This window comes from Gobius niger (genome assembly GCF_951799975.1).
Source record: "Gobius niger genome assembly, chromosome: 15".
NCBI lineage: Eukaryota > Metazoa > Chordata > Actinopteri > Gobiiformes > Gobiidae > Gobius > Gobius niger.
The window spans coordinates 7,285,033-7,300,530 of NC_136866.1; the positions used below are offsets into that span (position 1 = coordinate 7,285,033).

The 15,498-nt window shown below is 46.2% G+C and overlaps 1 protein-coding gene across 1 annotated transcript in view; it reads left to right on the forward strand.

The window, feature by feature from the left end:
• nbas (NBAS subunit of NRZ tethering complex) overlaps positions 1-9,717 on the forward strand; it is a 189,008-nt gene extending 179,291 nt beyond the window's left edge. The window contains exon 53 of the mRNA XM_079571869.1: positions 9,393-9,717. Coding sequence (XP_079427995.1) covers positions 9,393-9,668 — 276 coding nt within the window. The 3' untranslated portion in view covers positions 9,669-9,717. The remainder of the gene's footprint in view (positions 1-9,392) is intronic.
• The last annotated feature ends 5,781 nt before the right edge of the window (positions 9,718-15,498 follow it).

Sequence of the window (15,498 nt, forward strand, 5' to 3'; positions counted from 1 at the left end):
TCACCCAAGCACAGTGCACCTGAGGCAAATCACTTATAACACCAGACTACCCATATAAATGTCTGTGTTGACTGAATAATTTTTTTAATATAACCATTTTGCATTTAAAATAACTTATATTTGAGCAGCATCAGCTTCCTGGTTGTAAGATACGCAGCGGCGGAGTGATCTGCTAGGTTACCGGATCTGCAGTAGTTTGTTTACCTGTGGCCCGGCATCACTACACAAGGAATTCACAAAGGAGCTTTCTACAAATCAGATATGGCAACGTTTTGAGGACTGCCCGATTATTTTGATGAGGTTTTTAATGCAGGTTACTAGTTACCATAGACATGCGCTAGCCTAGCACAACTAAACTTTTCAAATATAAAGACTGCATGAATTAAAAATATATATCTCTCCAGAAATCAACAACACTCTGGATAACTAGGAAATGAGACCCTATGTCAAAAATCCTGAAATATCCCTTTAAGTAGTTTTGGAAGCATAATATGGGGTGTTACTACGGGGATGACAGTGGTGCAGATGGTAGAGCAGTCATCTCATGATCGGGAGGTCAGGGGTTTGAATTATTATTATTATTATTACCATCGTATTACTATGTATAAACCTACTGAACATCTATAAACATGTGATTCTTGCATTAGTTTAGCATTTATTTTTCAGTCCTCTCAAAGGTCCCTGAGCATGTTTAAAATGTCCACTGAACTGAGTCTTGTTGATAAAACGAACAAGTCACAATTGCATATTTTTAAATATATTTTCCAAAGCACATGTATTGAGTTGAATATACTAAAGTAAACCTGGATGAAAAATGAGAAGAGAGAGAGAAATTTTAAACACTCAAGCTCCATCCCAATGATTGGCCATGAAAGCCCCTCCTCTTCCCCTCTCGTCTCATTGGTAAAAGCTATGGCACCGGGGATTCTGATAAGTTCTGCTAAAAAGTCTACATAAAAAGTCTGTCCAATAACTGTTTAACATTACTTGCATACATTCAAAATGCACGCTCAGGCGGTCAATATGCAATACATTTCAACTTAGAAACAACAGCTTTGAAATACTTTTGGTAGTCTTGCTTGAAGCTCCTTCTTTACAAAGTTGTGCTGTAGGCTGTGATATCAACATTCTCCTCCACACCTCCACTTTGGCGCTCTGCACATCTATTTTCGGCTCACCTGTCAATCGGGTGCTCAAATGCGTCGTCTCTGACACGTCATGCAGTTAAAAGCACTTTCCACTTTTACAAAGAAGCAGTGGATCGTAAATTATGCTCGGCAGTTTAGAAATTCCACACTGATTATTCTACAATAACGCATTAAAAATAGAAATGCTACTTTGGACTTGTTGTTTAAAAGAACTGTCCTCCATATTTTTAAGGGTCATAAATCATCACCGGACTCGTTCTGAGCAGTTCTGCGCTCAAAGATTGTTTCATTCCGACGTCACTGATTTGCTAGCATGTCATTAGTCAAAAATAAAACCCTGTGTTATCTGTTTCTGCTTTCCACTTCCTCTACTTTCCTCATCTGCGGATGCGCTCATTTATGCTCCGCAGTCTTAAAACCCCAGTTGCCGCCGGCCCAGAGCGGTGGAGTTTGAGGAGCGCCCCCCACCTGTCGTAGCCCTGCCTGCTGCTGCAGACGGCTTGATTCGGATTTACAGAAATAGGTTGAGTGTGAGGCATGTGCTGGAGGTAAGAGAGAGCTCATTACAGGCACAAGCAGCTCTCAGTTCAAAGCCTGCCTCCGGGTCACATCAAGGCACATCTATTTGTACTGCTTCTTTAATGACGCTAACTCCTGCAAATAGCATTCTTAAACATTTGCAGAAGAAGAGAAGACATGCAGAAGTCACTGAAATAAGTTTCTTTCATCATCTGTGTGCATGTAATGGATGGGGAAAAATATATTGTTGTGTTTTAATTTTTCGTCTGGTGGCCGGGTCTCTGCCCACGGGGCCCGGCCGGGCCCAGCCCGAAGGGACGACGTGGGCCCGCCCTCCTGTGGACCCACCACCCGCAGAGGGATCCGTAGGGGTCGGGTGCGAAGAGGACTGGGTGGCAGTCAGAGGCAGGTGCCTCGACGACCTGGTCCGCATGCACAGCTTCTAGCGTTCGGGACATGGAACGTCACCTCACTGGGGGGGAAGGAGCCTGAGCTTGTGCGGGAGGTTGAGAGATACCGACTAGATATAGTCGGGCTCACCTCCACGCACAGCTTGGGTTCCGGATCCCAACTCCTGGAGAGAGGCTGGACCCTCCATTTTTCTGGAGTTGCCCGCGGGGAGAGGCGGCGGGCTGGGGTGGGTTTGCTCATATCCCCCCAGCTCAGCCGTCACGTGTTGGAGTTCACCCCGGTGGACGAGAGGGTCGCGTCCCTACGCCTTCGGGTCGGGGACAGGTCTCTCACCGTTGTTTCGGCCTACGGGCCCAACATCGGTGCAGAGTACCCGGCCTTCTTGGAGTCCCTGGGAGGGGTACTAGAGAGTGCTCCGACTGGGGACTCCATTGTTCTGCTGGGGGACTTCAACGCCCATGTGGGCAACGACAGTGAGACCTGGGAGGGGGTGATTGGGAAGAACGGCCTCCCCGATCTGAACCCGAGTGGTGTTCTGTTATTGGACTTCTGTGCTAGTCGCAGTTTGTCCATAACGAACACCATGTTCGAGCACAAGGGTGTCCATAAGTGCACGTGGCACCAGGACACCCTAGGCAGGAGGTCGATGATCGACTTTGTAGTTGTGTCGTCTGACCTCCGGCCGCGTGTCTCGGACACTCGGGTGAAGAGAGGGGCTGAGCTGTCAACCGATCACCACCTGGTGGTGAGCTGGATCCGCTGGCAGGGGAGGAAGCCGGTCAGACCAGGTAGGCCCAAGCGTGTTGTGAGGGTCTGCTGGGAACGTCTGGCGGATCCCTCTGTCAGTGGGGTCTTCAACTCCCACCTCCGGAAGAGCTTCACCCAGATTCCGGGGGAGGCGGGGGACATGGAGTCCGAGTGGACCATGTTCTCCTCCTCCATTGTCGATGCGGCTGCTCGTAGTTGTGGCCGTAAGGTCTCTGGTGCCTGTCGCGGCGGCAATCCCCGAACCCGGTGGTGGCGCCCGGAAGTAAGGGATGCCGTCAAGCTGAAGAAGGAGTCCTACCTGGCCTTGTTGGCCTGTGGGACTCCTGAGGCAGCTGAGAGGTACCGGCAGGCCAAGCGTGCTGCGGCTCGTGCGGTCGCAGAGGCAAAAACTCGTGTCTGGGGGGAGTTCGGGGAGGCCATGGAGGAAGACTATCGGTCGGCCTCGAAGAAATTCTGGCAAACCATCCGGCGCCTCAGGAGGGGGAAGCAGTGCTTCACCAACACAGTTTACAGTGCGGGTGGGGAGCTGCTGACCTCGACTGGGGATGTCGTCGGTCGGTGGAAGGAGTACTTCGAGGACCTCCTCAATCCCGTCGTCACGTCTTCCAATGAGGAAGCAGAGGCTGGGGACTCGGGGGTGGGCTCGTCCATCACCCAAGCTGAAGTCACCGAGGTGGTGAGAAAGCTCCTCGGTGGCAGGGCTCCGGGGGTGGATGAGATTCGCCCTGAGTACCTTAAGTCTCTGGATGTTGTAGGACTGTCTTGGCTGACACGTCTCTGCAACATCGCGTGGCGGTCGGGGACAGTGCCCCTGGACTGGCAGACCGGGGTGGTGGTCCCTCTCTTTAAGAAGGGGGATCGGAGGGTGTGTTCCAATTACAGAGGAATCACCCTCCTTAGCCTCCCCGGTAAGGTCTACTCCAGGGTGCTGGAGAGGAGGATCCGGCCGATAGTTGAACCTCGGATCCAGGAGGAACAATGCGGTTTTCGTCCTGGTCGTGGCACACTGGACCAACTCTATACCCTTCATCGGGTACTCGAGGGTTCGTGGGAGTTCGCCCAACCAGTCCACATGTGTTTTGTGGATCTGGAGAAGGCGTTCGACCGCGTCCCTCGTGGTGCCCTGTGGGGGGTGCTCCGGGAGTATGGGGTCCGGGGCCCTCTGTTAAGGGCTGTCCGTTCCCTGTATGACCGCAGCAGGAGCTTGGTTCGCATTGCCGGCAGTAAGTCAGACCTGTTCCCGGTGCGTGTTGGTCTCCGCCAGGGCTGCCCTTTGTCACCGGTTCTGTTCATTACCTTTATGGACAGAATTTCTAGGCGCAGCCAGGGGCCGGAGGGTGTCCGGTTTGGGAGCCTCAGAGTCTCATCTCTGCTGTTTGCGGACGATGTTGTTCTGATGGCTCCAACGAACCAGGACCTTCAGCACGCACTGGGGCGGTTTGCAGCCGAGTGTGTAGCGGCCGGGATGAGGATCAGCACCTCCAAATCTGAGGCCATGGTTCTCCACCGGAAAAAGGTGGCTTCCCCTCTTCAGGTCGGTGGGGAGTCCTTACCTCAAGTGGAGGAGTTCAAGTATCTCGGGGTCTTGTTCACGAGTGAGGGACGGATGGAGCGTGAGATCGATAGACGGATCGGTGCGGCGTCAGCAGTGATGCGGTCGCTGTATCGGTCTGTCGTGGTGAAGAGGGAGCTGAGTCGGGAGGCAAAGCTCTCGATTTACCGATCGATCTACGTTCCCACCCTCACCTATGGTCATGAGATTTGGGTAATGACCGAAAGGACAAGATCGCGAATACAAGCGGCCGAAATGAGTTTCCTTCGCAGGGTGGCTGGGCGCACCCTCCGAGATCGGGTGAGGAGCTCAGTTACCCGGGAGGAGCTCGGAGTAGAGTCGCTGCTCCTCCACGTCGAAAGGAGCCAGCTGAGGTGGCTCGGGCATCTGTTCCGGATGCCTCCTGGTCGCCTCCCGCGGGAGGTGTTCCAGGCATGTCCTAGTGGGACAAGGCCTCGTGGAAGGCCCAGGACACGGTGGTGGGACTATGTCTCCGAGCTGGCCTGGTGTCGCCTCGGGGTCCCCCCAGAACAGCTGGAGGAGGTGTGTGTGGATCGGGAAGTTTGGGCATCTCTGCTGAGACTGCTGCCCCCGCGACCCGGCCCCGGATAAAGCGGAAGAAAATGGATGGATGGATGGATGTTTTAATTTAGAGCACAATAATAATTATATTGTAAAAGTGAAATCGCATGGTAACCAAGGAAAGCAAAGTATGGGTTGGTGCTATGTTTGTCATATCCATATTACCACAAACCATTACATTCATCCTCTTTGCATGTAATTACCATAATTACCATGTTATCACGCTTTTAGGTACCATCCTATTTCCATACTTTTACTGTGCTGCAAACTGAAGTGATTCTATTGTCATGGTGCGTCTTTATCTGTGCTGATGAGAAAATGATAGATTTACTTTTATATCTGACAAATTGCAACTGCTGTAGTATTGGTTTCACGTTCCTTTCAAATGGCACGGTGTTGCAAGAGGCCACAGAACTCCTGAACCAGAAGGTGTGCCCCAAAGGAGCTCATTGACCTATATGGCAGCAGGTTTTCACCAGGTTTTCACGGGGTTTCTCGTAAATACTCACAGGCAGTGGAACAGCCTTCGAGTTGTAACGCTCAAACCTAATTGACAGATGCATTGAGAGGGACAGGAAATAACGGGGAACAGGAGGAGAGATCTGGTCGATTCAAACCACGACAGCAAAGCCCTGTAGTTTTCTTTGGAGCTGAAAATACTGAAACATCAGGTCATTGGACGCATTGCATTGGCTTATTAAAAGAATACCACAAATGCAATTAAAGCTAAAGGTGTTTCAACAAATTCTGTATAAGAATGTGTGGTGACCTTTTTTTACTTCTTGGTTGTGACATTTTTTGTTATTGAGTTCATTTGTTTTCTAGCTTTGAACAAATGTCTGCTGAAACTGTGAGAAACTCGTACTTGCTTTGAAATATCGTGTCAAGATATTACATTGTACTCCCCGCCATTTACATGTGCTACGAGCTTTGTGGTTCTGCTCGACAAGATGGTTACGGTTGCTCATTTTCCGTCCACACTCTTTGAGACTAGGCCATTGTTCTTCTCATTCAAAACCCACCAGAAAACATTTGCCAAGGGCCTTCGCGTCGGTGCCTGCCTGACTGCAGAGTTCTAGTCTAAAGTGCTGCGTTGTTGTGAAGTACCTCTCCTCTCTCTCTCTCTCCCTCTCTCGGTTTCAGCACTCGGCTCCCGGAAACAGTTGGCGCCCTTAAAAATGTATGTTATCTGATGCTTTCCAAACACGTCTGCCTTATCCAGCTCCTATCCTCCTCTGGCCCCTCTCCCCTCCTCTTGATTCTTATTACACTCGGGTGACCTGCTCATAGCAACCTCTGTCACCCTGTATTTTGATACTTCCTCCTTTCATCCTCCCACTGGCTGCCATTTTCCATCCAGAGCTGTCTCTCAATGGGCAAAAAAGCAAATTAAATCATTAGTCATGCACGACATAGTATTCTCTATAGCCGTTATATGTCAACCCTGTCAAAAACGTAGTCATGCAAGTGTGAAGATCTTGCTGCCACGTTCCCCCTAAAGGACACAGTACTCATTTTTATGTTTTTAAAGACGCTGTGTCCTTCAAATGGAGGAGTGGTACGTGCCCAAATGCGTTTTTCTTTTTTTTTTTTGAGGGAGGCTGTGAAATCTATTCTCCTTCTCTGCCACAGATGAGCAGACATGAGCAGCGCATTCATAATACATCCGCCTCAGTGCCAGAAATGCCCCAACAGGGACGCCGCCGTTGTCTGTTAGGGCGTGCGGAAAAGCGAGTGCGAATGTCGGACGGCCTTTTGTAATAAAGATAGGAAACAGGTGAGACATGTGGGTGATTCACAACCACAACCACAAGAGCAGCCGGCCATGAGGGGATTAGCTTCTTGTGGTACTACTCCAGTAAGCAGGGAGATGGTGTTACAGTTGACAGTGGAATCTTTTTCTGAAGAGCAATTGTGTAGCTGCAGTTTAGGCCGTGTTGGAGTAAAATTAATTGTAGTCGTTTATCGAGGGCCACATATCCATGAGTTTCAAGTGACATCAAATTAGGATTTTTGTCACTGAACAATGGAAAGGCTGTAGACCTGTCTCTTGTGTCCATAACAGAAAAAAGAACTGTGCCTAAAACTCATGAATTTCTCTTGCGACTATACATGCCTTTCCGTCATGTGACTTTTGTTGTCATGGTGGCCATTTTGAATACCAAAGTAGAATTATGCAGTACTACAACATGTAACAATATCTCTACTCTGGAAAGACAAATGAAAGACAACTGATTGACAGTGGCATTTTTATGTAATTGTAATTGTTGCTCAAGAAGATACAGTCACAGAGATGCACGATTATGTGAAGAAACCAGGGAGTCAGTGTTTAAGCTGCCCAAGACGTTAGCATGCTACCGGTTAGCATTTAGCTTCAACACGATAAGCCTCTCCAAGAGAAAGCCCTGAGTCACACTACAAACATCTAGCCTTGGATACAACACGTGACAGAGGTCAGAGCTGAGCTGTTACTGTAGTATTTCCTCAGTGTTCATAGATGTGAGCCACACATGTGTTAATCATGTTGAACTGTGTCAGTGGTCGACAGTTGCTAACCGGTAGCATGCTAGCATCTTGAGCAGCTTGAACACTGACTCAGACTGAGACTCTGTTGACGTGACAAACTAAAAATCACAGAGAAAGGTTTTCTGTTTTCTCTTTGATGGGTTTATTTAGTCTGAGTGAACTGTGGAGCAGATCTTTAGTAAATCCTGCTGGAGCTCGACAGACAGCGCTGCTACGTCATTGCCACATTTGCTGGTTATATCATATAAACGTGCGTCTGGTGCCGCATTTTAACTGTTACCTTCTTGAGCAATGATTTTGAGTTCATAAAAATGCCACTGTCAATCAGTTATTGTTGTTGTAGTACTGCATAATTCTACTTCGGTATTCACAATGGTGGCCAGAACTATGCATGATGTCATCGGAAATGCATGTATATGAGTGTACTCGAACCTCACTGCTGTAGTAAGCCATGTTCCTTGGTTCAGGCTTTTTTCATGTTCATGCTTCATACTCTTCAACAATTCAACTCGTTTATTCCTGTGAAGTACAGCTTGGACTTGCCTGGAGACCTGTTTCCTATAGTACTCTGCCCACCAGAGTGTAGATGATGTCTAAAAGTACGTGATCAGAATTGACTCTGTAGTTTGTTCTTCTGAAACTGCCGACTTTTGCAGAATAATGGCGACGTGTGTCATAGAGCTGCCCTGGGACGGCCCAGTGCAGAGCTGAGGGTCAGACGTGACGTGACCCTGAGCTGAGACCTCATCACAGCCCCTGAACCGTGAACACTGTCGTCACACACAATGGAAAGAGCACTGCTGCAGCCTGACGCTCTGCTGCTGTTCAAACCTCAGCTGATTTCTAAAATGACAGTATATCATGTCTTTTCTCTTGGGGAAAAACCGTTGCTGATTGATTGACCTACAATTATAATCTAAACCTAAAAAGTTCAGAAACAAATACAAAGAGCTACATTTTCCATATAACAGACCATTTTCAGTTTCAGACTGACATGACAAAGGAATAGAGAGAGAGGTGAACCCACTATATGTCATATTTCAACGAAAGTTTCAGCAAACACCCTGGAATCTTCACAAGACAATGGCGTCTGTGTCTAAGGCCTCTTATTGTGATGTGAACAATACAAATAATTTTTTTGTGATATGCTTTGGGCTGTGTTGTCTGTTGAACATAATGAATTTTGCCCACTGTTACTGTGCCGCCAGTATTGTAAGAAAGACAGACATTTGGTATGAATGTTGAAATGGTGTTTTTTGCTTCTTTTCAGCTTCAAAAACAATATAAAACATGATGTTACAAATATCAAGATCTACAGTGCCTCTCGAAAGTATTCATACACCTTGAACTTTTGCACATTTTGTCATGTTTACAACCCTAAACATAAAGATTTGATTTTGATTTTTTTACTGAACGTTCACACACAAGTAACAGACAACTGTGAAGTGAAAGCTAAATGATACATGATTCTGTTATTTTTCAAAAAATAGAAAACCGAAAAGAGGGGCTTGCGTAAGTATTCATACAACGTGAATGAATACTTTGTGGAACCCCCTTTTGCTGCAATAACAGCAGCAAGTCTTGGGGTTTGAAACTACAAGATTTGCACATGTAGAGACTGACATTTTAGAAATGCTGATTGTTTTGATTTTGTGACTGCGTTTCAGATCAGTTATTGTGATAAATGGGTACATATTTAACTATTAGTCGTCGAAACAAACCCAGCATCTAACTGTGAAAACCAAATAATACAATTGTTGCACTCTCTGTGTACTTTCAATATCACGCTGGTTTCTTTTGTAACATGTTTTTTCCCCAGATGAAAGGCCCTCTCCGCCACACTCGCCTTCATCTCCCCTTCATGCCTTTATGTGTGTCTCCTCCAGGACGCTGCCTCTCAGTGCGACGCCGAGCTCCTGTCTGTGCTCCTGGACGCGGGGCTGCTGGTGGGCTGCGTCTCGTCGCCGCTGTACCCGCTGCTCGGCTCCCACATGCTGTCCCACCACGGCGACGGCGGCTGGGACGTGCAGGGGGCCGCCTCCGCCCTCCTGTCTGCGGGGCACGGAGCCGAGGCGGGCTCCCTGCTGCTGGCCCACAGGGGGACGCACCAATCGCACTTCACCTTCAACACGGCTCTGGCGGTGCTCAAGAAGTGGCTTTGACGGAGGGGGCGGGAAGACGGGTGTTTACAGGCAGGTGGGGATAAGAGCAGAGGAACCAAGGAAGGAATCTTTGTTTTCTTATTGAATTTTATGTGTTTTTTCTTTGTTCTTCAGTAGTGCAGCATACAGCGCTGTGGAGCAGTCAGGCAAGGAACTAACATAGGAAGCACATGAGGGAATGACTCACTGTTTAGAGTAAAGGTCTCCAGTTATTTCACCCTATGAGCCTCTTAACCCCCACCTTAACTGAGTGCATTTTCATTTCAGCTTTACCCAAATCCATAAGGTCACAGACTACAGGCCTGTGTAACGCCTAATTTGAAAGACTTACAAAACTCATCTAAATGGATCTTTTTGCTCACGTTGTTGCCGCGTGGTGACTGGTTTTTTTCATCACATTTTTTCCACATTGTCGTCGCTTTTTTGTCGCTCTTTTGTCGCTATTTTGACTATTTTCAAGAACATTTTAGATTTGAATAAAGCAAAACCGGTTCAGGTGTATGAGCGGTTAACAAAAATGGCTACTTCGAAGACACTTATGTAACGGCGTTTTATTTGGATCAAGTTCACCCAAGATTTTATTTAAATAAAATGAATGCCATTGCCACCACTCTTAGTCAAGAACTGTGGGGGTCCTTTAACAAGGCAGGTGCTAAATAGCGATTCCAAGCTGGAAAATAACATATTGCTATTTTTTGGCATGGTGCACCCACTTCACAATTTTCTTATTTCTTGTATTACGGTAATAGTGCCCCAAACCGGATAGTGAGCGGATGCTTCATGAGTAAACAATGTAGTAACTAATCGCCTAGACTGTTGCACAGTGCTGTTTGTTGATACTTTTTATTAAATCATTAACTGTCCATCCGTTCGTCGACCCTCCGCAAATCTAACTTGAATTGACTGGACCAAATAACTTGTGATGAAGAAAGAATTGTAGCATGCACAGAGTGGTTAGCGCCATTCTGTTTGGGGAGTGGATTTCCTATGTCAACTGTCAAATATATCTATGAAGTCTGCATGTCACACTCTTTCCTCCCAAAGTACACACAGTTTTCAGTCTGTATTAAATGCCTATATAAATGCCAGTACAATCGTGCAGTTCAAAACCTCTTCATACATTACAATCAAACCATTGTGATGCCGTCTGTTATTTTCCTCACACTTCCAGTACATTGTCAAACCAAGTATTAGTGTGTAATAAAGTCTGTAAAAAAAAAAAAAAAAAAGTAAAATTAATGAGCTTTTGTGTGCAATTTGAACAGCGAAGAAACAGATATCAGCCTGTGCTCTGTAATTGGGTTTGGTTGGTGAACATGTCAACAACAGCTGTCTGCCTCCCAGCTAAAGCTACGCCGGATACCTCTAATGCACCCACATCTGTTAAACTGCAGATCCTACCACAGACTCCGAGCGAGGCGTTTCATCCGCGCTTGTGTGTTGCGGCTCTATGTAGTAATTGCGGTATAGCCTGGAAGCAGTTGGTGCACGTTTGCCTATTGTAGCATGACAGGTTCCACCGTCCTTCACACACTTCAGCCTGTTTATCCCCAATGTTGTCTATTGTTTTTTTTTTTTTTTATACCCTCATAATATCTAATGAATCTCCTCTAAACACATGAGGTCACACAGATATCCCTGACTGTGTTACGGGCTAATGCTAAGGCTACGGCGAACCAAGCACTACACACTGTGATGATAATTATTACTGCTCTGAGTCTGGAACTTGGGAAGTGTCCAATAAACACTAAGTAAAAATGAATGCTTGTAAGTGGTTTGTTTACTATTGTGATTTCATTGTGCAACAATTAGGATGGACTCAATAGCGCTTTCCAGGTTAAAGCAGTCCTAAGTAACTTGTTTACCATAATAAATCCTTTCCGTAGTCCCTCTGGGGGTAAGACAAGTGTTAGTGGGATGATTGGGAATTGGGTATTTTATCTCCCCCTGTTGTCTCTGGCCTGAAAACCAGACTTGCAGCTTTCCTGCACCGGGTCGGAGCCACCAATACGCACTAATGGAATCACGAAGAAGAAGCTAAGTCTGTGAGTGAAAAAATGATCTCCATAGTGTAATTGGATGTACAATATCTCTCTCTCTTTGTCTTTTCTGTAAGTGTAGTATTTACTCTCATGGACAATTAATGGGTAAAAAATCGTAACATCCTTCGAAACCTGCAGTGGCGCTTATGGCCTCTAGGGGCATGAGTTGCTTCGTTCCGCTTTAAATAAAGGGAAAACGTACATATAGTTTATTTAGGCATTGAGGTATTCATTATGGCCTTAACTTTTCCCAGTGTATGATAAATTAATTCCATACAGGCAACTACCGCCCTCAGACTCAAACTCAGACTCATACTGTTCGGCTGCACTCTGTTTCCCAGTCTTTTCAAGCTATCTGATCAAACTCACTTTTAGTCTCCATCTCCTCTGAGGCTTTTGAACGCGCTGCCATCGAAAACACTGATGGCCCGGTGCCTCTGTTTATGCTAATAACTGCAATCAGAAAATATATTTGGTGTAAAAATATAGTTTGCGGGCAAGATGGAAGGGGGAAAAATCAAATCTAATTTCTGCTGTTTGTCAGAGAGCATTAGAGAGGAGCCGACTGAGGCTCCCTGGAGCACATAGTTTTGTTTAGGAACAGCTACAGAAAAGTCCTGGTAAAATCGACAAAATGAAGATGAATATTCCAGTCATTTCATTCTAAGCTTCATGCTAAACATAAAGCTGCTCAAACAGTGCCACAGGCTTCGACAGTCGGTGGTGACTTCTCAAATCAAAATCGCTGCCTAATTTCAACATCTAAATACCGTAATAATTCCACTGACCTTTTACTCTGAGCCCCTGTAGCGCTGCAAGCAAGCCCTTTGCCGTTCATTCCAATATCCACACCGCCCTGTGGCTGTAAATAGGCCTAACTTAATCACTTTCTGCATAGACTTTCATTTGTATGTTCATGCTTTCCTCATTGTTGCCCCAATTGGCTTGTAATCCATGAACTTTTTTTTTTTTCGCTCTCATTCGAGGATAAATTGGTCTTCTGCAACTGGCCGTCCTCCGAGGCCTTTGGGGGAAACTGGAAGGCACGGTGGTGCAGCGGTTAGCGAGTGTGCCTCACAGCAAGAAGGCCCCGAGTTCGATTCCCACGTACAACGAAATAGTGTTCAGGTGTTAGTCCTGAGCCGCTGCAACTGAGCCGCGCTGCCATGGTGCTCTGACCTGACCAGGTGGTAGAGGAAACCGTAGCACCCGGAGGAAACCTGTCTGGCTCTGATACGGTCCAGGGCTTCAGAGTGCGGTGTCCTGCACTGCTCAGCTCCACCTCCGCCTTCCTCTTCCTCCTGCGCAGCTCCCTCCGCGCCACAACAGTATTTCAACATCTTCAATTACTCTTGTGAGGTAATTTTGTACAGCAGACCAATAAGTGCAAACAAAAGGACATTCCACTTATATATAGGCCTATTTAAGTGATATATAAACACAATCTTTGGAGAGAGTGGGGACAAAGTTTGAGAAAAAGACAGATAAAAAGAAGTTGTGCTGGACAGAAGACAATGAAGACGGAGTGTATTAGTTGGGTGGTGTTTTTCGGAGCAGAGTCCCGCTCCATCTTGATTATGAAAGCTGACCCCATTAACTCCTGGGACCAGTCTGTGTCCCAGCCTCGCTAATACAAGAACAACACAGCTCTGCCGCAGGTGTTTCAAATGTCCAGATACACAACAACTTTCATCCCTTAATCTTTAGGTTCAGACTGACCACTGATCCGCACTGACGGGGGTTTTTGAAATCACCACAACTCATCAATGGGCCAATTGTTTTGGCTATTGTCTCATAGCAAAAATGTCCGTAGTTCAATTACTCGGGTGTGTGAGTTTAAATGTTTTGGTCTGAGTGGCTTCATGCGTATGGTTTTGTTAACCTCTTCACTCCCGCCTTCACCCAGCATATTTAGTTAGGAATTACCTAAATGCTTCTTGACGACAACTTACAGACTATTAGGCCATGGTAACGCCTCATTTGAAAGCCTACAAAACGCTTAAGCTTCTTTCTCGTCACGGTTTTCTTGCTTTTTTGACATATTTTGGTCACATTTCTGTGGCTTGTTCACAGTTACATTACACTAGCAAAACAATGAAAATGTGACAAAAAAGTTATAAAAATATGGTAAAAATGTGACAAAAAATGTGACAAAAAATGTGGCAAAATGTGACAAAAACATGATAAAAAGATGACTAAAATGTGGCAAAAAAGCAATGGAAACATGATTAAACAAAACACAGCAAAAACAACTAAAACCTGATAACAAACAAGGCAGAAGCTTAGATGGATGTAAGATCTCCAGTCGAGAAGCTTTTTGATTTGGGTAAAACTGGAGAAAATGTGCTGTGTGGGGGTTAACCACTTCAATGCAAAACATGCACATTAGGCAAAATCTATTACTCCCAACAGTGATCTGAACACCTCCAGCCGAGGCTACTAACAAAATACCTAATGTAACCGTTTTAGGTCAATATGACGATCAATACTTGGCTTGCTCCTCCATTCATCGACCAGAAAAAGATGAACCCGCAGAAAAAACAGAACCTTAACCCAGACCGTATTTGTACTACCTCATATTGAGAATCACGATTGACCTTTCAGCCAGAAGTCAGCGTAAAAAAAAAAAACCCTTCGTGCTCATTCAAGCTCATTTCTTTCAACATTTTGACAAATTCCAACCTCAACGTGCTCACTTTCCGTTCCACCGACTGTTAAGTAGTGCTTTTTGTTCCCAAACTCTGGTCTAAAACCTCCAGAAAACTTGACAAAGCTCCGTTGAGAATTAAATAGCTTCAGCCTGCCTGCCTCTCCGCCGTCTCGCTCCCTTTTCATCTTGTGCCAGCCGTTCCTAATAAAGTGACATATAATTACATTTTTATTGACTCCCACCTTGATTTAGCATTCCACTCCCAGCTCTTTTGCAAACACATTTCTCAGAGTTGGGGTAATCCTGTGGGCCGTGCGCGGGAACAAAAGCGGAGAGTGGCGTATCAGTGAAGACCACTTTGTCATAAATAACTGCTGCTCCTGGTTATAACTAAGCGTACACCCCTTTTAAAGATGCGGTTGCGCCTGGATGAGTGTGTGCTAATTTGTCCCACAAGTATTCTGACGCCGGCCTATTTATGGAGAGGGAATTAAGAACTTAAAAATAACTTCTACGCCCTCCAGAGCAGCGCTGCACACATGCCAATTTATTTAGTTCAAAAACTTTTATTTGCTCGGATTTGCGTGTTTGAAGGAACCGGAGTAAACGCCAGATCTGCTACAGACGGATCAGCGAAACATATGCCTGCATGACTCAATAGTCGATTTCATGTATATGGAAGAGGATTCTCTCAACACAACAACATTTCATAAGGGAAAAAAATGGGCATCGAGCAACAAGAAACTCTTGGAATTAGCTTCTGTATTCATCTGGACCAGACGCTTCACTGTGTGGGACTGTGCTCCCAGCACCGCATCCTGCTGTCGGAGCCTCCAGCGATTCATGAGAGCAGCCGAGTAGCTCATGGGTGCCTCCCTCTCTTCCATTCAAGACCTCTTATCTCACTCAGAACCTTGGGTGATTTCGCGCAATCTCTTCAGGGTTCTGCCTTAAGGGAGGAAACCACGCCACAAAGTTAACTCTCCAGTCCTCACTCTCCCTCCTTGCCAACAAATGCGTGAATAATGCAAACACAGACTATCTTTACATTTCAGTTTGTGCTACAATACTGTTTGCACCGTAGGATTGTGTGGTTTCAATTTACAGAATGTAATTTAGATGAGCGAGATGATTCTGA